Raw genomic sequence first — 27,527 nt, 5'->3', positions numbered from 1 at the left:
TCTTGGAAGGTCCCCAGTGCTTAGTCCTGGGCTTTCTTCTCTTCTCCCGTCATTCACATCACAGATGATCTTATCCAGTTTCATAGTTTTAATACCAGGTATACACTGCTAACGCCCAAATGTATAGTTCTGTCAATTCCTCAAGAGATATAAGAACTATAAACATATATGCACCAAACAACAGAGCCCCCAAAATATCTGAAGCAAACATTGACAGAATTGAAGGGAGAAATAGACAATAGTAATTTGAGACTTCAATACCCTACTTTCAATACTGGATAGAACATCTAGACAGAAGGTCAATAAGGAAGGAGAAGACTTGAACAACACTATAAACCAACCAGACCAAACAGACAGATATAGAACACTGTACCCAACAACAGCAGAATACACTTTCTTCTCGAGTGCACATGGAACATCCTCCAGGATAAATCATACATGAGCCCACAGAACAAGTCAGTAAATTTAAAAATATGGAAATCATACAAAGTATCTTTTCTGACCACAAAGGGATGAAACCAGAAACCAATCAGAGACGGAAAACTAACAAATACGTGGAAATTTAACAAGACACCCTTAAACAACCAACGGGTCAAAGAAATCACAGAGGAAGTTAGAAAATACTTTGAGATGAATGAAAATAAAAATGCAATACAGCAAGTATATAATCCTTGTCCCAACTTCTCTCTTGAAATCAAAACTCCCATATCCAATTAACTGCTTAATATCTTTATTAGCATGTAAAGCAAGCAGCTCGAGGACTTTTAAAATTTCTCCCTCTGAAATGTTCTCCTTTCCCTCTCTTCGCCAACTCAGCTAATGGCACCTTCCAAACGTGCCAGTTGTTTAGCGCCAAAATCTTGGAATTATCCTTGACTCTTCTCTTTCTCTCACACCATACATCCAATATATCAGCAAATCTCGTGGACTCTTCTTTCAAAATAGGACTCAGATTTGACGCCTTCTCACCACTTCCACTGCCAGTACCTAATCTACCACCATCTTTCATTCGAATGATTGCAACCGTCCGTCTTCTAGCTTCCACTTTGTCCCTGTTCACGTCTACACATAATAGTCAGAGTGATTTTTGTGATGCTATTAAAACAGAAATTGGGTTATCTCATTCTCCAGCTTAACAGCCTACAATTCTGTCCTATCACACTTAAAATAAAACTTGTGGCCTAAGAGACTCTGCAAGATATGACTCTTGCCTACTTGACGTTCATGACCTGTATCCTTGCTGTTTCGACCACATCAGAGATAAAACAGTCTCTTGTTTTAATTTGTACTGTTAAACTCTGAGGTTGAGCATCTTTTTATGCTTCCTTACCATTTCTACTTCTCAACTTATCCCATTTTTTCTAATAGAAAAAGGCTGTGCTTTTTGTTTTCTTTTTTGTTGTTTTGTCATTTTCTTTTTGATTTTTAAGACATCTTTGTATTTTAAGGAAATTATCTTTTACACAGACTGTGAAGGTTTTCCTTGGTTTTGTCTTTTGGGCTTTGATATCTATATATTTATATATCTATATCTATATATGTCTCTATACAGAGATTTTAATTTTCAAATAGTCAAATTTGCCAATCTTTCCTCTGTGGTTTATATGCTTTGTTTCATGTTTAGAAAGGCCTTCTCCAGTTCAAGACTATAACAAAATCTAAGATTTCCTCTAGTATTGTATGGCTTCATTTTATATTTAAACCTTTATTCTATCTGGAATTAATTTTGGTATAAGAAGGCAGAGGTACAGCTTTATTTTTCCCCCTAAAAGACAGATGTCCCAAACGATGTGTGTTGAATAATCCACATTTCCCCTACTGATTTGATATGTCACTGTTGTCACATGCCAAATTTCCATGAATATTTGGGTCTATTTCTCACTCTCTTCTCTGTTTCTCGTCTGTCTATTCCTGCACTGTTACCAGATAGCTCATTGTACCTTTATAATATATTTAAAAATCTGTTATAGTTCACCTTCATTATTTTTACTTTCCAGAGCTTTCCTGGCTGTTCTTGATTTTGGTTTTACACAGCTTTATAGAGATATATTCACATAGCATACAATTCACCTTTTAAAGTGTACAATCCAATAGATTTAGTGTATTCACAGATATCTGCAACTATCGCCACAGTCAACTTCAGAACATTTTCAGAACCTCCAAAATAACCTCATACCTTTAGCTATAACTCTTTTTCCCACTGGCTCCCTCAACCCTAAGCAACCACTAATCTACTTTTTATCTCTACAGATTTGCCTATTCTTGACAATTCATAGTAAATGGAATCATAAAATATGCGGTCTTTTGTGGTTGGTTTATTTTACTTAGCATAGTGTTCTCAAAGTTCATCCACGTTGTGGCACGTATCAGTACTTTATTCCTTTTTATGGCTGAATAATATTTCATTGTATGGGTATATCACATTTTGTTTATCCATTCACCAGTGGACATTTGGATTGATTCCACCTGGTAGCTATTCTAAATAATGCTGCTATGAACACTCACGTACAAGTTTTTGTTTGAACATCTTTTCTCAATTCTTTTGGGTATATAACTAGGAGTGGAATTGCTCATATGGTAATTTTCTTTAACTTACTGAGAAATCTCCAAACTGTTTTCCATAGCAGCTGCACCATTTTACATTTCTACCAGCAATGTATAAAGGTTCTAATTTCTAAACATTCTGGCCAAGACTTGTGATTTTTCGGTTTTGTTTTTTAAATTCTAGCCTGTGTAGTGGGTGTGAAACGATATCTCATTGTGGTTTTCTTTGTATTTCCTTGATGACTAATGATGGTGAGCATCTTTTAATGTGCTTAATGGCCATTTGTACTTCTTCTTTGGAGAAATGCCTATTTGAGTTTTTTGCTCATTTAAAAACTGGGTTGTCTTTTTGTTATTGAGTTGTAAGAGTTCTAAATTCTCCTGACTACTCTTGCATCTGCATTTTCCCAGCTGAACCTCAGTATTGCTTCATCAAGAATAGCTAGTAACTTTTATGTCGCTTAAAAGCAAAAAACAAATGTTCAGCCTGAATCCAGTCCAACAGATTCTGCAGATGAAATCTCTCCAAACGTCGCCCCTTTAAACGCCCTGAAAGGGTGTGGCCACCATATTGTAAAGTTGATTTAAACCACTTGTGTGCACGACGCAGGAATGGGTTCCAGCAAAGTGTTTTCCTGTTGGCTTGTGATGGTGTGCGGATGGGAGTGGTTAATTACTCTCTGGCCTAATTTACCTTCTTGTAGCGCTGACTCAGAGATTAAGGCTAGAGACGCTTTTTCCAAGACCAGCATCCCAAGCTGGCCTGAGGTGAAGCCTGCAGCGTCCCAGGACTCTTATCCCCTCCTGGGTTCAGAACCTAACCTGAACTATGCTCACAGCCTGACTCACAGCTATGGGCTGGAGTGGTTGCTGGGCTTCATTAGGGAGCAGTGTGGTTTCCCCCTGCTGTAGTCCTTGGGGGCATCTGAAAGGGAATCAAGCATTCCTTGTGCCAGTTCTTTAATCCTTGGGGTATCTGAAAGAGAAGCAAGCACTCCTTAGATCAATATTTTCAAGGCTTATCTGATACAAGCCTCTTCCTGGGGCTGGAGGATTGACTGTGTCTCCAGCTTCTCTCTCTCCAGGCCGGGTGGGAACTTGAACCCTTGTCATGAACGGCTTGTATTTTTTTTTCCCCTGGGAAATTTGTGTACATGTGTGATTATGATGGGGGAGGAGAGGGGAGGATGGATTCAGAACTAGACACCTGTTGTACTTGATCCTCTGCAACTGCGTTTCTCAACCTTCTTTTCATTATCACCCCCACCTAAGGAGAGCTTTTAGACTTTTTTTTCCCCTAACCATCACTCTCCATGAAATTTTAATGCCGCAGATGTATTATATATCTATTTATGTGCTGTATGTATATCTGTGCTTTATACGTAAGAAATAAAATTTTGGGCCCCCTTGGGGGCGATGTGGCCCCCATTGAGGATGCAGGCTTTGCAGTAGCTGGCAGCCTGCACCCTGGGCAGCCTCCACCGCAGACACGCAGGAAGAAGGCAGGCTAGCCGCTGTGCTGTGAGGAGGGTTTGAGCTGCCGCACATAAAGTACTTAGCAAAGTGCCTGGCACAGGGAAAGTGCTCAACAAAATGAGACTCGGTTGTTGTCATCATTTTTATGTTAAGCCTGGTCGCAGTGACATTTGTGACCCTCGCTCAGGCTGTGGGTTCCCACTGTCCTTGACTAGTCAGAGGTCTAAGTCATTCCTAGCCCGGCTCTTCCACCAAAGGCCCACGGGGTTCATAAGGGAGTAAGTTGGGCTGGGTGGGGACTGAGGCAAGTGGACAGCCCACCATGCCTCATTTAAACACGGCAGCCGTTCCCTAGCTGCAGCTGAGTGGTGCCAGGGAGGAAGGCGGGCCTAGTGGTGTCAGAACTTCTGATTTCTCAGGAGAAGCCAGGAATCTGGATTTTTGGTTACATCTCCTGATTTTTAAGCATTGTCTCAATTAAACAACAACAATAACGCTATGTGGACCAAACAAAAGAGATGAAACCAAGATAGACTGATATGCCCAGAGTCGGCCGCGTAACCGGATTCCAACCCACGTTCTCCAGATCCAGTGCTCTTTCCACTTACCCAGCCCTTCCTCTAGCCTCACGACCCTCCCCACTTCACCTCTCCTTAGCCCTGCCAGGCCTCTCCCTCCCGACCCTCCTGCCTGAGGAGGGGGCCCCAGGCGGGCGCCACCGGGATCGGAACGCATGCGTCCCGCTCCGCTCCCCATCCGCCACCCCCTGCCCAGACGGACTGGGATTCTGTCTCCGGACGAAGAAGCTGGGGACCTCGGGGCCTTACTCCGTGGGAACCGGGGCGAGCCCCGGTGCGGGGAGGCGGGGCCCGGGCTCTCCCGCGCCGACCTCGGGATCTCGGCGTGAAACGACCCGTTGTTCGCGCCGCCCCTCTGCCCCCGCTCCCCGGGCATTGTTTGCCATTCGCCGGGCGGCGGGGGGAGGCGAGGAACGCCGGGGTTCCCGAGCCTGGCTTCGCGCCAGGCCTGTGGCCTTCGGCCGGGGCGGGGGCAGAGGGGCGGCGCGGGGCGGGGCGCGCGGTCGGCGGCCGCTGGCGCTGCGCTGGCGCTCGGGCTGCAGCGCCGCCATGGGCTCGCGCAGCTCGCACGCGGCTCTCATTCCCGACGCGGACAGCCTCCGGCGGGAGACGGGCTGTGAGTGCGGCTGCGGAGGGCGCCCGGGGTCGAGCCCGCGTCCCGGGGCAGGGCCCGAGGGGCTTAAGTCGGGGACCCCAGCTGGGCGCCCCGGAGTAGGGGGTTGGCGGGAGGGATGAGCGAACCAGAAGATCCGAGGGTCTGGAATCGCAGGGCTGGGGGCGCGTTAACCGAGGGTCCTGGCGTCCAGGTTTGAGGCGAGTCCCTTCCCGGGCCTGGGGGCCAGGTTAATCCAGCACCCGTGTCCTCGAGCCCAGATCGAGGCTGACAGCAGAGGCGGACGGCTGATGGAGAGGTCGGCTTTGGTCCCTTGGCCTCCCGGAGGGGACCGCCGGGACGCGACGAGACTCCCAGGACTTGTCACGCCCCCTCCAACCCCGCCAGCTTTGCCCCTGGGTCCCTGGTGGAACCCAAGCCTACCTCCCGGGCCGCCGGGGAGGGTTTCTGGAGCGCATCCGAGCCTCCTGGGCAGGTCACCCCTCTGCCTTCCGTCCCGCAGTCTCGCAGGCCAGTCTGCTCCGCCTCTACCACCGGTTTCGGGCCCTGGACACGAACAAGAAGGGCTACCTGAGGTGAGGGGGAGCTGACCCTGTGACCTCCCACCTCTGTCTCTCTGGCCCCATTCTCCTTTTTGACTCACCATCTTGGTCTTTGCCCTGCCTACTTTGACCTTCCAGCCGCATGGATCTGCAGCAGATTGGGGCGCTGGCCGTGAACCCCCTGGGAGACCGCATTATAGACAGCTTCTTCCCTGATGGGTGAGGTCTCGCTGGGGTTGGTGGAAAAGCTTGTGGGGGGGGGGGGGGCAGTAGGGAGGAGGTTAGGGACGGAGGCAGGGGGAGGGCCAAAGTGACCACTGCCTCTGCTCCATTCCACCCCCGCCAGGAGTCTGCAAGTGGATTTCCCAGACTTTGTCAGGGTCCTGGCTCATTTTCGACCTGCAGACGATGAGGACGCAGGACTCCGGGACCCCAGGGAACCTGAACCCCTCAACAGCAGAATGAACAAACTTCGCTGTGAGTTTATAGGGACCCCACCCCCCTCGCCCCCAAGTGAGACCTGGGATTTCCCAAACCAGTGAGAGGCCCCAGGCACCTCCCATTCCTTTTGTGAGCCTATAGATGACCTCCCACACTCCTCCAGGGTGACCTTCTGCTAGAAGAAAACTAGGGAAGACTCACCTTCCTTTTCACCTTCCACTCTCTTCCCAGTTGCATTTCAGCTCTACGACCTGGATCGGGATGGAAAGATCTCCAGGCATGAGATGCTACAGGTTAGAAGAACACAAGGGCAAGAGATGTGATGTGTGTAGGGTGGGGTGGTTGAATGGAGTGGTTGTGGGGGATGGGGTGGATGATTGGTGGATGGGGGATGCAAATAATTGGGGTATTGGGTGGGAAATGGGAATGGGTGGGGTTGGAGTGTGGGTTAGCTGGGAAATGGGGTGAGGAACAGTTGGCTAGGAGGTTGGTTCTCAGCTAGGGGTGGTTTTGTCCCTGGAATGACATTGGCAATATCTAGAGACATTTTTGGTTGTCACAACTGGGGGGGGGGGCACTACATGGCATCTAGTGGGCAGGGGTCAAGAGTGCTGCTAAATATCTTACAATGCACAAGATAGCCCCCATTCCCTCCACAACAAGGAGCTTTCTGGCCCCAAATGTTAATAGTGCTGAGATGGAGAAACTCTGGAATAGATGTGATGAAGTGGAGGATAGAATCAGAAACAGTTGGAGGAGGAGGTGAGGAATGGGGTGGAGGACGCTTGGAGGCTGGGTTCTAAGGTTTGGGGTTGGGCAATGAATTTGGGTATATTGTTGAGGTGAGTGTGGGATGGTAAGGGACAGATGAGGGTTTGGATGAAGAAGTAGTGGGGGAAATTACTGGGGGATATGGTGAGAAGTGATTGGAATGGGGTGAAAATGCATGAGGGATGGATTATGAAATTGGCAATGACTTTTGGGGTAAAGTTGGCAAAGTTTGGGTGATGCTACTAGTAGCCTCTGTGCCTCCTCTTTATGGCGGTCTCTCCCCCACCTCCCAGGTACTCCGGCTGATGGTCGGAGTACAGGTGACGGAAGAGCAGTTGGAGAGCATCGCCGAGCGCACGGTGCAGGAGGCCGATGAAGATGGCGATGGGGCTGTGTCCTTCCTGGAGTTTGCCAAGGTCAGAATGTCCTTGGGGCCTGGGGAGTTGTGAGCAGGAGTCCCTAGGACAAATGGACATGGGAAATGAAGTTGGAAGGAGGAGGGCAGAAAGAGAGGGGTTCCCAAGGAATAATGGGGCCTTGGGGATGGGAGAGGAGGTTGGAAGCATAGAGGAGTGGAATTCAAGCCTCTTGACTACCACCCATGTCCCCTCAGTCCTTAGAGAAGATGGACATCGAGCAGAAAATGAGCATCCGGATCCTGAAGTGACCCCGTTTGTGCCTTTGGCTGGCTTACACAGACCGGCCTTGCTTGGGAGTCATCTTTAGCCCCATGGAGGCACGACCCCAATAAATTGTATTCTTACTTCTGTACTGAACTCTATTTAAGGCCAAGGAGAGAAAGCTGGAAGGATATATACTAAAGTCTAACTCATTTGATCTCAGATCTGTGAATCAGGCAGAAATCTTTTGGTTGCAAGTCACTGAAAACCCAAATCAAAGGGACTTCAGTTAAAAAGGGATTTTATGGGCTTGTGTAATTAAAAAATCTGGAGGTATGTTCAGAAGACTGGAAAAGTCTGGAAGCGTCTCAGGCACAGCTAGATCCGAGGGCTCCAAAGATGCCATCAGGGCTCAGTTGTTCTCCGTCTCAGCTTTCCTGAGAGTGAAATCAACACAAAAGAAAGCTGAGATTCTCCAACTCTTGGCATTTTCTGAGTTCAGGGAGTTCAAGGTCCTGTAAAGATTATGCACCTTTGAGACTCTGGAACCGAATTGTCTGGGGTGGCATATTAACCCCATTGCCACTTTTGGGTTTTGACTGTAGTATGATTCTGACAGATGAGTCTCCTAGTTGAGGGGAGCGGGTGAGGGGTAATTGATTCCTTCAGGAATTTTGGGATTTTTGTCAGGATTACCACGTGAATACTTTCCAACTGAGGGATGTTTGTTTTGTCTTTGTTCCCAATTAAAGATGGGGGTCTGGATGAAACTCAGAGTGGCTACTGGCTGTTTTTTCCAGGCATTGTGGGGGAAGATTTGTAAATAGAGAGAAATGGTGGGGAGAGAGGGAGAGAGAGGGAGGAACGGAGAGAGGGATCTTTCTTTATAGCTCGTCTTTTTTCCATTATGGTGTTTCCCAAATTTTCCTGATGGTAAATATCACCTGATTAAAAAGTTCAGAGCCAGCCCTGATGGCCTAGTGGTTGAATTCAGCACTCTCACCACTTTGGTCGCCCAGGTTTGTTTCCTGGTCATGGAAACACACCACCCGTCTGTCAGTTGCCGTGCTGTGGCGGGAGCTCAAGCAGAAGAAGCAGAAGGACTTACAACTAAGATATACAACCATGCACTGGGGCTTTGGGGAGAGAAAGAAAAAAAAAAAGTACAGACCCTTCAGCCCCATTTGAGAGCTCCTAAGTCTCCAGAGAAATCTGTATTTTTAATATGTGATTCTGATGTTGGAGGTCTAAGGACCAAAGTTTTAGAGACAGTGACCTAAAGCTTCCGGCCAGGCTCCTAGTGACAGATGTCTGTAAGGTTCTCCAACATCCACAAAGCGCTGGGCACAGCCCTGGCCCCTGGGCTCTCAGGAAGAGCTCCCATCCGTTTCTGCCCACACCTGCTCTGCTCTGAGCCAGTGACGTGTGCTCCTGGACGGCTAAGCAGATCCCCAGCACCGCTCACCGTTCTGGTGGATGGGGAGCAGACTGCCCCACCTTTTCTCAGCGTGCAAGCCCCTGATCCTGCCCAAGTTCAGGAGGTTGGAGAGCCTTGTTGTGCAGGAGGGAGGAGCATCTGGCTGCTGTGGCATAAGCTGTTTGAACCCCACCCTCTTGATGCTAACCCTGACAGAGTTGCCTGTGGGTATGTTCCAAGGGGGCTGATGGCACCCGTGGGGAACCCCTGTGCTGTGAGCAGCAGTTGGCAAGTTTCAATGATTTGTTTCCCGCCCTCATTTTCATTGCCATACAGTCCCTACAATTGGTGCCGTTATTAACTTATTATTTGTCTATAAACAGACTCATTTAAAATTTACATATTTGAGCTTAGAAAGGAAACAATACCACGCCTATAAATTCGAAACGAGCACCAATTGCTGTAAATAAAATAACTACACAAAAACATGCAAAGAACCCCCCAAAAAATGTCAAAAGGGAAATTAGCAAGTGTTGAAGAATTATAAAAAACAAGCCTGCCCCAAACAGAGCTTCTCTGTGGTGATCTGAAGGATGGATAAAGAATTGAGAAGGGAGCAGTCTTTTCACTGTGTGAGTCAGTGTTATTTAAAGCTGTGGGGTACCACTGACAATCATCTTGTGTACATGACTGGTGTGTTTCCTACGCTTTGGGAACCACTGGCTGGAGGGAACTGTGAGGAAGTGGTCCTTGGAGGAGCCTGCCTCCTCGATAGACCATTTGGAGGCAGGCATGAGGAGGCTGGACATCATGATCCTTAGGCCAGCTGCTGGTCAGATTGGGTTTGGTAGAGGTTGGCCATCGAAATGGAGTCCACTTACCGGATCAGGTCCAGGGATAAATAGCAGGGTCTTATGACCGATGCTTTACTACAGAGCTGGAAATGTTAAAAGCAACAGCCCTCAGCTGACGTTTGTCTCCACACCCAGTAGGACTTGTGAGCTTGGAGACAGACCTGTGAACTTGTCCACCTGCTGGGCTAAGAGGCAGAGTCCTCACAGGAGGGGCTGGGGGCAACTCTAGGCATGGTGCTTGGGATCCTCACTGGAGAGGGGCTTCCCAGAAACGTGTGGAATGGGCACTGGGAATGGGCACTGTCCCAGCTTGTTCCACCTGGCTGCTGGGAGGGGCTTTAGCAGACCTGGAATTTCCTGGAAGAAGCCATCTACATATCCTGAACATGAGATGAGAATTCCAGAGGAAGCCCCTTTCCTTCCAAGGTGACTGGACCTGAGGCATGTGTAGGGAGCCCTGGGAAGAGAAGCGAGTTGACGGACCTAAGTAGTGATGTTGAATAAACCTGATTATGGCTGCCATTGCCTCTTCCCAAGTGATCAGGAAAACAGTTAAGAATTCCGAACTTGAATCTCAAATAGAATTGTTGTCCTCAGCCCCACCCAGCCAACACCAATAAAACTCTTTGATGTTTAAGAGGCGATTTACAGACTTGAGTCCTGGTATAGACCTACCCTGAGAACCAGTGTGGTTAGTAAAAATAACTTTGGAGTTCTGTTAGGCTTGAGATAGAATCTGGACCCTTTTAATTACTCGCTGTGCAACCTTGGGTAAGTAACTTTACTCTTCAATGCCTCAGCTTCTGTTATCTATGAAAGAGACAGATAATAGTAGCTACCTCGTAGTGTTGTTGTATTTTGTCCTTCCTCTGCCTCGTTCCCCTCACCCCGCCCCTAACCCTGCGTTACTTCAGCTGAGGACCCTTGGCCCCACCTGTAAACCCCAGGACTCTGGTCTGTATCAGTCAGGATTCTTTCCATTGTTACCTGGCTTATGGAAGAGCAAGAATTTATTGGTTCATATAACTGGAGGAAAAGTCCAAAGGTAGACCAGGCAAGTGAGAGTCCCAAAGGATCAATGATGTTATCAGAAATTAGCCTTTGTTTCTCAACTCTGTTCTCCTCTGTGTTGGTCTCATTCTTAAGCAGCTATTGCAATGAACAGAGAGCCTCTCTTTCCCAACAATTCTGCCAAAAGTCCCAGAAGTAGACCTCAGCCTACTCATTGTAGCCAGGTGGATGTACTGCTCTCTCTGGCCACACCTGGTCACGTGCTTGCCCCAGGAACTGGAGATTACAGTCAATCTCACCTGAAGCAAATCAGTGGGTGTGTGAATGTACGTGTGTGTGTGTGTGTACGGGTGTGTTTGTATGTGTGTAGTATGCTGATACCCTGAAGGAAAGTCAGAATGCTGTTACCAGAAGACGAGGCCTTCGTGCTAGGCATGCAAAATCAACAGATAACTCTATACTAGTTCGTTTGTTTTTGCCTACAAATAACAGGATTACCAACTAATAGTGACTTAAAAAATTAAGACAGTTATCTCACATTATAAGGTGTTTTTGGTGGTAGGCAGTCCTAGAGTTGCTGAGTGGCTCAATGATTTTATTAAGAGTCCAAGATCTTTTTAACCTTCCATTCCTCAGTATGTTTGCTTTTAATTATCAGGTTTGTTGACTCATGGTAATAAGATGGCTACTGTAGCTCTAGCCATCACATCCTCATTGGAAAAGTATCTAGAATGGGTGTCTAAGTGGAGGGCAGGGCAGCTAAAGATAATTCCTTTCACGTCCCCCTCTTTTGATCATTGAGGATAATCTTTCCCAGAAGTATACCCCCTTCGCAGGTTTTACTTGTCATTGGTCAGAACAAGAACACCTCTAGCTGTAAGGGAGGCTGGAAAAATGAATATCTGACATTTTCAGACTTTATCATGGGAAGTGGACTTTATCAGTATTGAGGAAAGGGGTGAGGAAGAGTAGCTGTGTGGTGTGTTGTTGTAAGTGTGACGGTGGTCCTGGACAACCCCTCAATTGCAATGGCTTACACTAGCAAGAGTTTATTTCTTGCTTATACTATATGCTGCTGGCTGTGGGTCAGCTTCAGCTCTTCTCTACGTGTCTTCATGCTGCAGGACCCAGGCTGAAGGAGCAGGCCCCGTCAGGGATATGCCATTCTCACGGTAGAGGGAAAGCAAAAGAGCTCCCCGAAATGATAGCTAAGTTTCTGCTCGGACCTGGCATATGCCTCTTCTACTTGGACACCATTGGCCAAAGCAAGGCACACACGATGGGGCAGGTCAATGGGAGAGGAATGTCTGCTCCTCCCACAGGGAGTCCCTGCCTATCGCATGATGTTCTGTTTCGGTGTAGCAAATCACCCTAAAACTTAGTGGCTTAAAACAACCACCATTTTATCACATCTGATGACAGGGATTCAGGCAGGGCCCAGCTGGGCAAGTCTGCTGGTGCATGTGGCATTGACTGAGGTCACTCTGTGCTATTCAGCTGGCCGATGGACTGCTCTGGAGGGTCCACCTTGACTTCACTCACAAGTGCCTGGTAGGAATACCAGTAAAGACTGGACTTCCTCCATGGCAGCTCAGGGCTCCCAGAGATAGGAAGTGGAAAAGTCTGGGTGTGGAAACTGGCAGAACGTCACTTCTGCCATGATGTATTGGGACAAAACAGGCATGGAGCCTACAAGAGGAGGGAATATAGACTCCCTCTCTCGGGGGGACGAGTATTAAAGAATTTATGGGCTATAGTTTACTTGCCACACGTGGCTGCAGGTGGTGATGTATAATCTTCTTACAGGGAAGGGAAATAGACATTTAAAAAAATGAGTAGTAAGATGGGCTTTACCCAACCAGTTAACATTTATCATGAAACCAAAAATATTAAAATATCATTATGTTAAATAGTTAACATATGTTATATGCTTAACATATATGTTAAATAGTTAATATTTATCATGAAGTGAAAATAGTTAAGACATCTGCGATACTGCTATAGAAAGAGCAATGGGACAAAAAAAGAAAGTACAGAAATATGTATATATATACACATACTTAATACAGTATGATCTGCTATTGTATATTAGACCAGAAATCACATCATAAAATGAAATAAATGGTTACAAAATGGGCATAAGTGAATATTAATGTAATCTTGAGGTGCCCGAGGCTTTTCTAAGCATAATCATCTGGAAAAATATTAATAGTGTTAACTAACCCAAAGCCATCTATAGATTCAATGCAATCCTTATCAAGATTCCAATGGCATTTTTTACAGAAGTAGAAAAAACAATCCTAAAGTTTACATGGAACCACAAAAGATCTCATAGCCAAAGCAATTCTGAGAAAGAACAGAGCAGGAGGCATCACACTTTCCAATTTCAAGCCATATTATAAAGCTGTAGTAATCAAAACAGTATGGTCTTAGCATAAAAAGAGGTACATACCTCAGTGGAACCGAATGGAGAGCCTAGAAATAAATCCATGCCTGTACGGTCAATTAATATATGACAAAGGGGGCAAGAATATACAGTGAGGAAAAGAGAGTCCCTTCAATAAATGGTGCCAGGAAAACTGGACAGATACATGCAAAAGAATGAAACCGGACCACTTTCTTATACTGTAGACAAAAATAAACTCAAAATGGATTAAGATTTAAAAGTAAGACCTGAAGCCGTAAAACTCCAGAAGAAAACATAGGAAAAAAGCTCCTTGATCTGGGTCTTGGCAATGATTTTTTTAGAAATGACACCTAAAGAAAAAGCAACAAAATCAAAAATAAATAAGTGAGACCACATCAAACCAAAAAGCTGCACAGCAAAAGAAGCGATCAACGAAATGAAAAGGCAGCTTAGAGGATGGGAGAGAATGTTTGCACGCCATATATCTGATAAGGGGTTAATATCCAAAATAGTATATGAGGAACTCATACAACTCAAGAGGAAAAAAACAAATAATCCAATTAAAAAATGGGCAAAGGACCTGAATAGACATTTCTCCAAAGAAGATGTACAAATGGCCAACAGGTGCATGAAAAGGTGCTCAATATCACTAACCATCAGGGAGATGCAAATCAAAACTACAATGAAACATCACCTCACACCCATTAGAATGGCTGTCATCAAAAAGACAAGAAATAACAGATGCTGGTCCAGGATATAGATAAAAGAGAATCCTTGTGCACTGTTGGTGGAATTGTAAATTGGTACAGACACTATAGAAAACAGTATGGAGTTTTTCAAAACATTAAAAATAGAACTACCATACGATTCAGCAACCCCACTCCTGGGTATTTATCTGGAGGAAACAAAACCACTATGTCGAAGAGATATCTGCACGGCATGTTCATCGCAGCGTTACTCACAAGAGCCAAGACGTGGAAACAACCTAATTGTCTAACGACAGATGAATAGATAAAGAAAATGGAATGTACAATGGAATACTATTCAACCATAAAAAGAAGGAAATCCTGCCACGGATGGACCTTGAGGCCATTATGCTAAGTGAAATGTCAGACAGAGAAAGACAAATACTGTATGATCTCACTTAGAAATGGGATCTAAAAAAAAAAACCCAGTCAAACTCATAGAAAAAGAGATCAGATTTGTGTTTACCAGTGGTGAGGGGCGGGGAGTGGCAGAGGAGGAATTGGATAAAGGTGGTCAAAAGGCACAAGCTTCCATTTATAAGATAAATAAGGACTGAAGATGTAATGTACAACGTGACAACAGTTTAAAAAATAGTGTTAACTACATAAAAATTAAAAATTTCTGTACATCAAAAGCAACATTAAACATTTTAAAGGCTAAGAACAAGCTGGAGAATTATTTGCATTATGTATATCAGACAGGAGGTTAAAAGCTTTTACACATAAATAGCTGTTTCAAATCCTTTAAAAAAGATGAACATCGTATAGGCAAGAATATGAATGAGACGTTTTTAAAAAGAAATATAAATGTCCAAAAGCATATAAAAGTGTTCAGCCTCAATGTTGATTAAATTCTAATTGAAACCGTGATTCTTCTGAAGACCATGATTCTTTTAAGGATTCTGGTTTTACATACCAAAAGCCTTAAAAGTGGCCATAGTCTTTGGCCCGGAACTCTCACTTCTAGGAATTTATCTTAAGTAAATAATTATGGATGTGCAAAAAGGTCAACCTACTAAATTGTTCACCTAAGTATTATTCTAACAGTGAAAAATGGGTCCATCAACTGTGGAACAGTGTGGGTGCGCCGCTCGGATCTCCCATTGAGTGAACTCCATCTCCCATTGAGTGAACTCGCCCTTCACTGCAAGGAGTGCTGAGCTGTCCGATCCCAGCTCTTCCCCCTTCAGGACCTCCTCAGCTCTCAAGCTGAGACCATGCTCTTCTCAGGCAGCCCCAGCCGAGGACTGAGCGAGGTGCTAGGGTAGACGAATCCTGCAAATTTGTGGGGCTCTTTCAGTGGGAAATCTTGCTTCAGAACTCCCCATTGGGTTGCCTGAACCCTTCCCAGATCTGCAAGGCGCTCTGAGGTTCTCTCTGGCCAATCCTGCTTCCTCACCATTTTATCTTCCTAGGTGTTACTCCCAACCTCTGCGCTCCCAGCTCCATCTCAGTCTGCTTCCCAGAGAACCCAACAAACAGTGAGTCAGAGTTCAGTGAGAGTTTGATCAGAGAAGCAGAACCACTAAGCATGAAACGGAATAAGGGGCCTACTCCAGGGATTAAACCTGACAATCGTGGGAGCAGGTAATCAGCGTGGGAAAGGTGGTGGCTCTTCTGAATCTGGTGTTGAGCCGGAACTCAGCAAAATCAGCAGTTGGGAAGAAGAAATACATGTAAAGTGAGAGATGAATAGCAGCCGGTGAGGACAACATGAAACCTGGAAGGACAAGCTGGAACCTGTGTCTGTTATTGCCTCCAACCTTGATGACTCGGGCAACTGGCAGAGGAAGGTGGCACCCATCGCGTGCACCTGGCCCAGTATTTGGAGGAGTCAAAGGAGACCCAGAGTCACTGGAGGAGCCCCAGGCCTGGCTGATGTCCCATGCCAACGAGGTGAACCTGCAGATCAGCCGCAAAGTGTGTGAGTGGCAATAGTGCTGTCCACGGACCCTCAGAGCATAAAAATGGCTGCTCCTTCACTTCCGCCCGCCAAATCTTTGCTCATGGCCAACCAGAATTCAGACCAAAGGGATGGGAATTCTTAGAAGTGTAGTTTAAACTTAGCTAAATTGAAGCAGAATAAAGCCATCACAATGGGATTGGTTAAAAAAATATGATATATTCATAAAATGAGATGGTATTTATCCATTTAAAATGATGTTGTATATAAATACTGTCATTAAAAGACAGCAATCTGTACAGCATGACCCCATTTGTAAAAATGTATATAAGCGTCTAAAGACAAGTGTTCTAAGATGTTAAACATCTTAAAACAAAAACAAAAGTCTAATTGGGTCACTACTCTCCTTGAAACATGTAAAGAGTTCCCCCCAATTTATAAAGTCTAAGTACTTTGGTAGCTTCCCAGGCCCTCTATAATGTAGATTACCTCTGCGATCTTTCCAGCTTCTTCCTTTACCCCTCCATGCCTATTGTTCCATGTTCTAGGAAGGAATCCTAAATGTTTGAGCTGCTTCCTCTCTGGCACCTTGTGGGTTCTCACCGACTCTGGCTTTCTTCTTAGCTTGGACTGTCTTTCTCCCCAGTCTTTGCCTACTTATTATTTTCCTACTTTCCTACTTATTATTCAAGACCTTTCCTGGTAGTGCTTTGTTGATCACTTGCAACTCAATAGTTCTCCAAACTGTCTGAACATTAAAGTGAATTACCTGGGAAACTTAAAAAAATACAGGTACTTGGGCTTCACCATAGATCTACTACAATATAAGTTGCCGAGGTAGGGTCGGCAATTCTGTATATTATTTTGGAAATTGATTTGTCTGCAGGTGACAGAGATCCAAAAAACTAATGGCTCAAGCAAAACAGACGTTTATTTCTCTCTCATGGAAAAGTCAAAATTGACATGACAGGTCTGCTCTGTTAGGATGTCTGTTAGGAGACCAGACTCCTTCCATATTGTTGTTCTGCCATTTTTAGGAAGCTGCCCTCCTCTTTGTCATCCAAGATGGCACACCACCGAGTCTGTAATCCAGCCAATGGGAAGAGAGGACAAGTGAAGAGGGGGGGCATGCCCCTTCCACTTCAGTACACTACTTGGAAGTTGCATACATTACTTCCCCTCACATCTGTTGGTCAGAACTTAGTCTACTTAGATGCAAGAGAGATTGGGAAAAGTAATCTTTATTCTGAATGGTCAAATGCATACTAAAAGTTCTATTTTTTTAGGAAGAAGAGGAGAATGGATCTGGAAGACAACTAGTAGTGTCTACCACAGTGTGTTTAAAAACTCAACTTCCCGGAAGATTTCTTGTGCTGGTTATCAGTGTTTGGAACTACTGGAAGCTTCTTGGAATTATCACAACCACTGCATTTATCATAGTGCTTTAGAATGATCTCTTTCTTTCTCTCTCTCTCTCTCTCTTTTTTTGGTGAGGAAGATTGGCCCTGAGCTAACATCAGTTGCCAATCTTCCTCCTTTTTGCTTGAGGAAGAGTGGCCCTGAGCTAACATCCATACCAACCTTCCTCTATTTTGTATGTGGGTTGCCACCACAGCATGGCTTGATGAGTAGTGTAGGTCTGCACCCGGGATCCGAAGCTACCAACCCAGTTTGCCGAAGCAGAGCATGCCAAACTTAACCACTACACCATTAGGCTGGCCCCAGAATTATCTCTTTTTGATGGCCTTCACCTAAGAGTGTGGCCTCCTTAAGAGCAGAGCCTGTGTCTATACATTTCTGAGCCTGACAGTTGTCTCTTGCATAGTAGGTGTTCCACAGACTTTTGTCAAAGGAATTGAATGGTGAGCCCACCTATCCAATGGACACAACATAAATTTTAAAATTTCTTTTTAATTGATTACAAAAATTTTCTAATAGCTATGTTACTCTAAACTATACCATATGAAATATTATATTTTTGCTAAATTGTAACTATAAAGGCATAATAGTAACAGCTATCTCTTACTGAACTAAGCCCTCCACAGGCATTACCTGATTTAATTCTTACACTAAAGCTCTGAGTTGGGTATTTTTATTAGCCCTGCATTATAGATGTGGAGTAATATTCTCAAGGTCTTGCAGCTGCTAAGTGGTGAAGTCTATGGCGCTTGCTCTTCATCATTAAACCTTTCTGTCTGTTGAGAAATGACTGGTTTCTAATCATGTAAGTGTATCTTTTAATTAAACATTCTCCCTGATTTCCCTCCAACTTTATATATGAATTCTCATAATTCTACTTCAGTGTATACTAATTTGATGTTTAAGAGGTCTGCTTGTCACTTCCTGGCCCAAAAGTAATTCACAAAAGTTATTTAATTTAATGCTCAGATCATCAACTTCTCATTGAAACCCCTACCAGTCTCTCTCCTGACTCTGAGCAATATTCTGAGATTCAGTTTCAAGCGAATGATTACTTAATTAATTATTAATATTCATTAACACTCTGACGTGCCAAGCACTGAGCTAAAAGCAGATGTTACAGGGATTAGCAAGACAAGCATCCCCACTGTCATAGAGTTCATATTCCAGAGAGGGAGGCAGGTACAATAAAACAACAAAAGTATATAAAAAGTAAAGTCAAATAAAGACAAGTGCTATAAAGAAAGTAAAACAAAATGATTTTATAAGTAGCGATTAAGGGCGGAGTGGGTCTATTTAGAAAGGTGGTCAGTGAAGGCCTCTGTAAGGAGGTGATGTTTGAAGTGGGCCCTGAAGACTCAGAGAAAGTCTGCCATGAAAAGGTCAGGAGGAAGAGCGTTTCAGCATGAGGGAAAAGCAAGTGCAGAGGTCCTGAGGTGGGAACAGAAAGTGTTCGGTCAGCGAGGAGAGTTAAGAGAGAAATTGGAGAAGGAGGCGGGGACCAGACTATGTAGGCTGGTATAAGGAGCTTACATTTTATTCTAAGGGAAATGGGACGCCATTGGAGAGTTTTAAGTGGGGTTGAAACATGATGTGTTTTAAATTTTAAACACGTCACTTTGGTTGCTGTGTGGAGGGAGCAGAATGGAAATTGGGTTTGGCACTTCCTCAGCACGTTAAACAGAGAATTGCTACGCGACCCAGCAATCCGCTCCCGGCTGTGTACTCAAAAGAACTGAAAACAGATGCTCAAACAAAAACTTGTACTTGAATGTTCATAGTAGCGTTATTCACAATAGCCAAAAGGTGGACGCAACCCAAGAGTCCACCAACAGATCCATAAACAAAATATGATGTAGCCACACAATGGAATAGTATTCAGCCATAAAAAGGAATGAAGCTCTGATACATGCTACCACCCGGATGAGCCTTGAAAACATTATGCTGAATGAAAGGGGCCAGACAGAAAAAGCCACGTATTGTCTAATTCATTGATATGAAAAGTCCAGAATGGTAAATCCATAGAGACAGAAAGCAGCTTTGTGGCTGGGGGCAGGGGACGTGGGTTTGGACTGCTCGATGGGTGTGAGGCTTCCACTTGGGGTGGTCAAAAAGTTCTGGAACTAGTTAGTGGTGATGGTTGCCCGACATTGGGAATACATATAATGCCATTGAATTGTAAACCTTAGAATGGTAAATTTTATGTGTATTTTACCACAATAATAATCATAATAATAAAAGAATTACCCAAGGGCTTGTTAAAATTTCAACTTCCTGGGTCTCTTTTCTAGAGATTATGACTCTGCAAGTCTGGGGAATCATAGGGGCCTGCCATTAAAAAAAAAATGAGTGGAAGCGGGAAGATTAGGCAGCACTGGGTGGCTTGGACCAGGATGGTGACGGTGGAGGTTAGATTTGGGAGAGCATGGAGCATATTCTGGATGCTGAGTCAACAAAACACGCTCACGGCTTGAATGTGGGGATAAGGTAAAGGAAGACTCAGAGGTGGTTCACAGGTTTTTGGCTTGAGCATCTGGTTGGAGAATGGCGCCATTGATAGAGCTGGGAGATTCTAGGGGAGCAAAAGTTTGGGGAAATGAAGAGGTTTGTGCCTACTTAAGCAAAATAATACCTTTTCTTGGAGAGGGTGCCCATTGCAGAGGTTACTAATGCCTCCTATAGCCTAACCATTCCCCCTTTCTTTAATAAAAGAAAGCTGATTTTACTTAGAGTGGCAAAGTGTCCAGCTACAAATCAACCTTTCATAGTTTCGTTTGCAGTTAAGGATGGCCAATGAGCTATAAGCAGGTCTTTAAAGCTCTTGAAAGGGGAATGACTCAGCTGGGAGGGACCTCCCTCTTACCTCTTGCTTTTCCTCTTCTGCATGCTTAGGACATGAACTCCACAGTCATAATGTGAGCGTGAACAGCCTTGACCTTGAGGTTTGGAGTTATGTGCTGAGAATCAGAGAAGGAGCCTGAATCCCAAATAACTTTATGGAGCTGCCGTATCAGTTCTGGCCTTTTACAACAGAGAATAAACCCTAAATTGTTTCATCCAGGGTAATTGGATCTCTGTTACTTGTAATTTCTGTCTGATACTGTGCCAATTCTAGAAAAATATGTTTCCTTATAATTTCCAAAGTTTGAACCTTACTTCCCATCCTCCGCCAAGCAGCATATTGAAGAAGTTGCCTAGAAATTGTTTATTCATAGTATATAAATCCAATGCATTAAAAAATGTCTTCAGAGTGGCCAGCGTGGTGGTGTAGTAGTTACGTTCGTGCGCTCTGCTTGGGTTGCTGGGGGTTCATGGGTTTGGATCCCCAGTGCAGACCTACCCACCGCTTATCAAGCCATGTTGAGGCAGCGTCCCACATACAAAACAGAAGGAGATGGGCACAGATGTTAGCTCAGGGCCACTCTTCCTCAAGCAAAAAGGGAAGATTGGCTACAGATGTTAGCTCAAGATGAATCTTCCTCACCAAAAATAAATAAATAAATGAATTTCAGAACCTGCTTTTGGCCCACTATCCCTAACCAACATGCGTCAGCAATGTAAAACAAGCATTCATATTTTCAATGTGTCATTTTTGTGCAGTCTCCTAAGTTTTGACGTTTTAAGCATCATGCCTTGGACATTAGTTAAAGATAGTAACATTGAAGAGGTTGATGGTGGGTCTGTGGGATTCTGTCCCGCAGCTGAGAACATAAATCCTTCAGTGCAGATGGAAACAGTGTTGAGTTCTCCAGAGAGACTCCTCACACACGCAACAGAGTCTGGGAGGCGCTGGACACTGAGTTATTATTTTTTTTGAAACTCTAAAAGTGGCCATTTAAAAAATTACATGCCATACATGTAGATACTTTTACGGAGAACGCCCAAGAAACTGTTAGTACTGGTTACTTCTGAGCAGTGGGAACGGAGGTCAGGGAGGGGATTACACCCCAAGAAAATTCTGCTATCACCATGGGTTTCACAGTGTGAGTGATTAAGAGAGAGTTCTGGATCCTGAGCTGTGAGGGCTCAAATTTGATTTCACCACTTACTGGCTCAGCGTCCCTGGGAAAGTTTGTTTACTTTATTTATCAATCACTTATATCACCATTAATATGTGCCAGGCATTGTTCTGAGCACTTTAGAAAGAGTAGGTCGTTTAAGTCTCAGAATAACCCCATGGGATAGGAACTGTTATTACCCCCATTTCACAGATGAGGAAACCAAGGGGCATGGACAGATATGTAGCTGGTAAAAATGATTGGGGCAGGATTCCAACCCCAACACTCTGGCACCAGAGCCCTTGGTTGTAAGGTTGGTGCTGTGCCATGCCGAAATGTTGAATCTCTCTGTGCCTCACTTCTCTTTAAAACAACAACAATAATAATACCTACCTCATAGGGCGCTGATTATTCATAGCACTGAATAAATGCTAGTCATCATGATTCTTTGATAAAATAAAAAAGATAAGGATAAATGGTTCCTGCTGTTTATGGCAGAGACTCAAGGTTGGGCTGGGGCAGACAGTTTCTTTTTACCAGGAAGGACCATCTAGGTGGGCCCTTTCACTTTCGGTAGGTACAAGGCAAATGCAACACTTGTAGGGCCCCCTCTTGCTTTCTTTCCAAGGCTGGGGGCAGAGGCAGCTCCTGGTCTGGTGGTTGGGGGCAAGCCAGCTCCGGGCGGGTGGAGTCTGAGTCTGAGTTTGGGCATTTGCCCCTCAGAGGAGCTGAGTTGGGTGGTGTGTCTCATGACTTGAAGGGGTCTGAAGGGGCCGGGTGGGAGGCCCCAAGCTCAGAATGACCGTCTCCTGAAGGACACAGACTACAGAGGCCTCGGAGTGGTAACCAAGACAGGAGACAGGATACGAAAGCCCAGCTATGCATCAGGTTTGGCTCAGAAACCAGCGGTCTCCTTCCTGCGCCCTCCCAATCCCAGTCTAGACGGATGTTTTCTTTAAATTTCTTTAGCCATTTCTTCTCTGCTTTACCTCCACATTTATAAATCTATATCTGTGCTGCCATTTCTTGTCTTTTCAATTACAAATTTTACTACTATGATCTTTTTCTACCCACAAAACACTTCTGACACCACGTGTGGGTTTGTTTCCCCCACGGCAACCAATTCTCTGACACCAGCGGACTGTCCCATAGTTCAGTTCAATTCTGACACTACTTATTGAGAGTTACCCTCAGATCCCGCAAATTAACGGCTCAGTTCCACAAAATTGCCCTCACCTCAGACACCAATCTCGAGTCCTGTAATTCTGATAGAATCAGGAGTTCCCATAATCCCCTCCTTGGGTTCAATAATTTGCTAGAATGACTCACAAAACTCAGGAAAACAGTTACTTACTATTATCAGTTTGTTATTAAGGATACAACTTAGGAAGAGCCAAATGGAAGCAATGCATAGGGCAGGATATGGGGGCAGAGGTGGCGTGGAGCTTCCATGCGCTTTCCCAGCACCCCTATGTGTTCACCAGCCTGGAAGGTCTCCGAACCCTGTTGTTTAGTGTTTTTATGGAGGTTCCATTACGTAGGCATGATTGATTAAATCACTGACCATTGATGATTAACTCAATCCCCAGCTCCTCTCCCCTCCCCAGGAGTCAGAGGGTAGAGCTGAAGGTTCCAACCATCTAATCACATGTTCGGTTCTTCTGGCAACCAGCCCCCATCCTGAAGCCATCTAGGGGCCCACCAAGAGTCACTTTATTTGCATAAACTCAGATCTGGTTGAAAGGGGCTTATTATGAAAAACAAAGGACGCTCCCCTTAAACCTGAGCACTTAGGAAATTCCAAGGGTTTTAGGAGCTCTGTGCCAGGAACTGTGGACAAAATCCAAATTATATTTCTTATTATACCACAGTATCTCAACCTTATTTACTGACTTCCTAATATGAGGGATTTAGCTCTTTCGTGCACTCCTCCCTACTTCCTTTCCATCCTTAACCTAATCACATTACAAAGTTTGGTTAAATCAATATTTACTGCTTAGACTATTCTGATGATATAAACATTATTATGTAAGCTGAGCCAAATTGTGTACTATTGATGCGGGCTCAGTGAGCCAAGGAGTCAAAAGGAAGATTTCTTGGGCTCTCAAGGTCTGGCAGTAGTGCTCCTTTATTCAGAGAATAGCATGGGGACAGGACCCATGGGCAGTGAAGAGCTGCAGCGGGTTGAGGGTTAGGGCTAAACTTATAAGGCATAGGTACGTGAGTTATTGCTTTACAAGACAAAGGAAAGATCCGTGAAGGTGGGGTCTGGCTATCGGGTGGTCCTAGAACTTTGGATACGAGTCACGTCCAATCAGGTCAGGACGTCCTATGCTTCCTGGAGGATGATAGAGATCAGTATGTAGGGCAGGATGCTTTGGGCTTCTCTCCCTGGGGCAGCCTTGATCCTCGTCACTGTGATTGCCTTTTCTTCTTGTGTAAGTTTTTGCTTTCCCTGGAGTGAAAAATTCCTTCATTTTACTGTACTAGTTTTGAACATGCTCATCACCAGTTCTGCCTGTACCAACAGTAGCTTCTCAGTAAAATCGTCACATTCAAGCACAGCAGGTAATTTATCACCCATCTCCACCCCTCCCTACCCCCAGACCCCCTGCAGTCAACTGTATTTTCCAAAACTGGTTACAGTAATATTTCCTCTGCCACATGCTCTTCCAGAATCTTGTCACTCCTCGTCAAAGGCAGAATCTACTTCCCTTCCTTGAACCTGGGTGGGACTTTGTGACTGCTTTGACAAATAGATTGTGGTGGAAGTGACACTGTGTGTTTTTTGAGGCTGGGACATAAAAGATGGCCTGTCTTCTGGCTGACTGTCTTTCTTAGGGCTCTTACCCTTAGAAGCCAGTCGCTGCAGTGAGAAAGCACAAACTAGCCCACATGGACAGAGCACAGAGTGGGAAACTGAGGCTCACTATGACTGACAGCTGACAGCCAGCACCAACCACTAGGCTTATAAATTAACAGCCCTTCAGAGGACCCCAAGCTTTTGAGTCTTCCAGCTGAGGCTCTAGACCTTGGGTAGCAGAGACAGCCATCTCGTCTATGCCTTGTCTGAATTCCCGACCCAAAAATATCCATGAGCATAATAAGTGGTTGTTTTTTTTTTTTTAAACTTTTTTTTTAAAGATTTTATTTTTTTCCTTTTTCTTCCCAAAGCCCCCTGGTACATAGTTGTGTATTCTTCGTTGTGGGTCCTTCTAGTTGTGGCATGTGGGACGCTGCCTCAGCATGGTTTGATGAGTGGTGCCATGTCCGCGCCCAGGATTCGAACTGACGAAACACTGGGCCTCCTGCAGCGGAGCGCGAGAACTTAACCACTCAGCCACGGGGCCAGCCCCAATAGGTGGTTGTTTTTCACCACTGAATTTTGTTACTGTAGGGAGCAGACTCTACTACCCCCAAATATGGCTTTCTCTTAGGCATAAGTATTATTTTAGGCTGATTTTTTTTTTAAACTGCAGACATAGGAAAAGCTCTAAAACTGTGTAGAAATTACCTTTTTGTAAGAGACATTTATGTGTATAAGAGAAATCTCCATTTGTGAGGGTATCTCTCTCATTGTGCCAAGAAGACAAGGATGACCTTGTCTCTAGAAACTCTTAACACAGAAGGCAAAGGCTTAAATCTGCATAACAACCTCACCCGTGTTTACTGGGCTTCCTGGGAACCTCCCATGACTGACTCCCCGCCCCCAACACCTTCTTTTGTGTTTGGCTGAAGAGGGTATTTAAGGTGATGGCTTCAGCCATTTTGGCAAGTTACTCAGTTTTCCTGGGTCTCTCCCAAGTATACAGGTGGTATACATGTTATTAAACATGTTATTAATTATTATTAAACATGGTATACATGTTTTCTCCTGTTAATCTATCTCATGTCAATTTAATTCTTAGACCAGCCAGAAGAACTTAAAAGGGTAGAGGAGAAATTTTTCCTCCCCGACATTACACTGCCATGTAACTGGAACACCTCTGTGGTAGCCAGCCTCCAAGATGGCCCCAATGATCCCTGCCTCCTGGTACACACACCTTGTGTAGCCCTCTCCCACACTGTATCAGGATTGGCCACTAGTGACCAATAGAATGCTGTAGAAGTGAGGGTATGTTAGTCCTAAGATTAGAATATAAAAGACATTGTGGCTTCTGTCCTGGTCTGTCTTCCTCTCTGTCTGATCATTGGCTCTGGCAGGAGCCAGCTGCCATGTGGGAAGCAGCCATATGGAGAGGCCCACACGGCAAGTAACTGAGGGTGTTACTGAGCCCTAAGGCATTGGTGACCTGCAAGTGGATCCTTTTGCCTGGAACCGCCCATGCCAATAGAACGAGACCAGGTTCAGAATAGCAGAGGAGAAACATTATTCGTTGATCAATGAATGGAGGAGGTGGAGCTGGTGCTCTGTAACACCTTCTCCCCGAAGGGAAGGTGAGCAGGGTTCTTGTGGGATATGAAAGGGGAGGGGTCTCCATGTTCAGGGCAAGGGCATTTGGGGCATGTGCAGATCTTCTCTTCTTGCACATGGCACCTTTGGCACACATTTCCTTTGTGCATGGCACCCATTGCCATCTTGGACCTTTCTGGTTTGGACCGGTTCTGTGGTTTGACCATCTGGCATTGTTTTGCCTTGGTTCTTATAAGCAAATACAACTTGAAAACAAAGCATTAGACATGGAAAATGTTTTAGGGACTTCTCTGGGTGACAAGAGCTCTTGCCAGCAGCCGTGTGAATGAGTGAATCCTTGAGTCCCTTCCAAGCCTTCAGATGACTGCAGCTTGGCTTGACTACAACCTCACGAAAGACCCTTAACCAGAAGCAGCTCCCTGATTTTTGACCCTTAGAAACTGTGTGAGATGATAGATGGTTATTGTTTTAAGCTGCTAACTTTTGTGGTCACCTGTTACACAGCATATCTGACTAATACAACCTCCCACCTGAGGGGCTCCATACCTTCTTGATTCAGTCTGATCAGGCTCTCCCTAGGCCTGCTGCACACTGTGGATTTCCTTTCATTCTAGGGATTCTCTTTCCTCTTTCCTGGTTCCATTGTGTCCCGGACCCCTGATTTTCTCTTTATAGTTGTAACTCATCTTTTTGATAGAGCACAGTATCTAGTAGAATCTGAAAAAAGCGTACATTGGCAAAAAATAATTTGAGAGTTTCCATGATTGATAACATCTTTATTCTATCAGAATCTAGAATTTTAAGTTGAAAATATTTTTTCACTCACAAATTTGAAAGCATTGCTTCATTTTCCCGCTAGCTTCTTATGTTGCTATTGAAGAATATGAATCTTTGTATGTGGCTGTTTTTTGGTCTTGGTTTCCCTTTCTGAAAACCTTTAGGAGGCACTGTAGGTGGTGGTTAAGCGTGCAGATTCTAGAACCAGACTACACGGGTTCAAATCTTAGCTCCAACATTTATTGGCTAATGGACCCTGGGAAATTTGTTTAACCTCTCTGGGCCTCAGTTTCCTCATCTTTAAAATGGGGACAGTAATAGTACATACCTCACAGAGTTGTTGTGGTGTTGCCCTACATCCATTGCTGTGGCTCCTTCTCAGATGGGTCAGTGCCATAGACCATTTCTGGAGGAGGTTCTAGAATAGGGGTCAGCAAGATTTATCTATAAAGGAGCAGATAGTAAATATCTTTAACTTTGTGGGCTATAAGCTCTCTATCACTACTCAACTCTGCCATTGTGGTGCAAAGGCCACCATAGACAAAATGCAAATGAATGAGCTTGACTGTGTTCCAATAGGACCTTATTTACCCAGCGGCAGGCAGCTTTGGCCCACTGACTACAGGTTGCTGACCCCTCGTGGAGAAGACACTATCTGCTCCCTTTTGTGCTCATTCTATTGGATGCCTCTCAGAGGTCTAGAGACGACCCCTAGTGGAAGCATCTAAGACTAGAAAGTCTGACTACATTATAACCTCTCCACAATGCTGTGAGTCCAACAATCCAGTTGTATAAAATGCGGGATTGTGTATTGCAATGTTAATGAAATAACCTGGGTTAACCTTTCGTGATGATGGGAGCCAATTGCCAATTATGTGATACCTGAATTTGCATTATTGTGGGCCACGTGTTCACAAAGTTTCGCTGTACTTAAACCTGTGGGGAAAATGTGTAATTCTTTATATTATTTTAATACAGATTTTCCTTGGCTTATGA

The 27,527-nt window shown here is 44.9% G+C and overlaps 1 protein-coding gene across 2 annotated transcripts; it reads left to right on the top strand.

The window, feature by feature from the left end:
* Positions 1 to 5,002: 5,002 nt before the first annotated feature.
* Positions 5,003 to 19,612, top strand: CHP2 (calcineurin like EF-hand protein 2). 2 transcript variants are annotated; one of them, XM_070566533.1, is made up of 7 exons: positions 5,003 to 5,214; positions 5,714 to 5,786; positions 5,892 to 5,972; positions 6,100 to 6,230; positions 6,426 to 6,487; positions 7,259 to 7,381; positions 7,579 to 8,359. In XM_070566533.1, the coding sequence occupies exons 1-7, from the start codon at positions 5,148 to 5,150 to the stop codon at positions 7,630 to 7,632; spliced, it is 591 nt and encodes a 196-aa protein (XP_070422634.1). In that variant the 5' UTR covers positions 5,003 to 5,147; the 3' UTR covers positions 7,633 to 8,359. The 2 variants fall into 2 exon arrangements, with proteins under 2 accessions (XP_070422634.1, XP_070422635.1); XM_070566534.1 differs by lacking the exon at positions 7,579 to 8,359 and adding an exon at positions 17,210 to 19,612 and having other exon boundaries at positions 5,059 to 5,214.
* The last annotated feature ends 7,915 nt before the right edge of the window (positions 19,613 to 27,527 follow it).

This window comes from Equus przewalskii, chromosome 12, assembly GCF_037783145.1.
Source record: "Equus przewalskii isolate Varuska chromosome 12, EquPr2, whole genome shotgun sequence".
NCBI lineage: Eukaryota > Metazoa > Chordata > Mammalia > Perissodactyla > Equidae > Equus > Equus przewalskii.
Note: the sequence above shows the minus strand (reverse complement) of the source record. Positions and strands in the feature narration are given on the sequence as shown.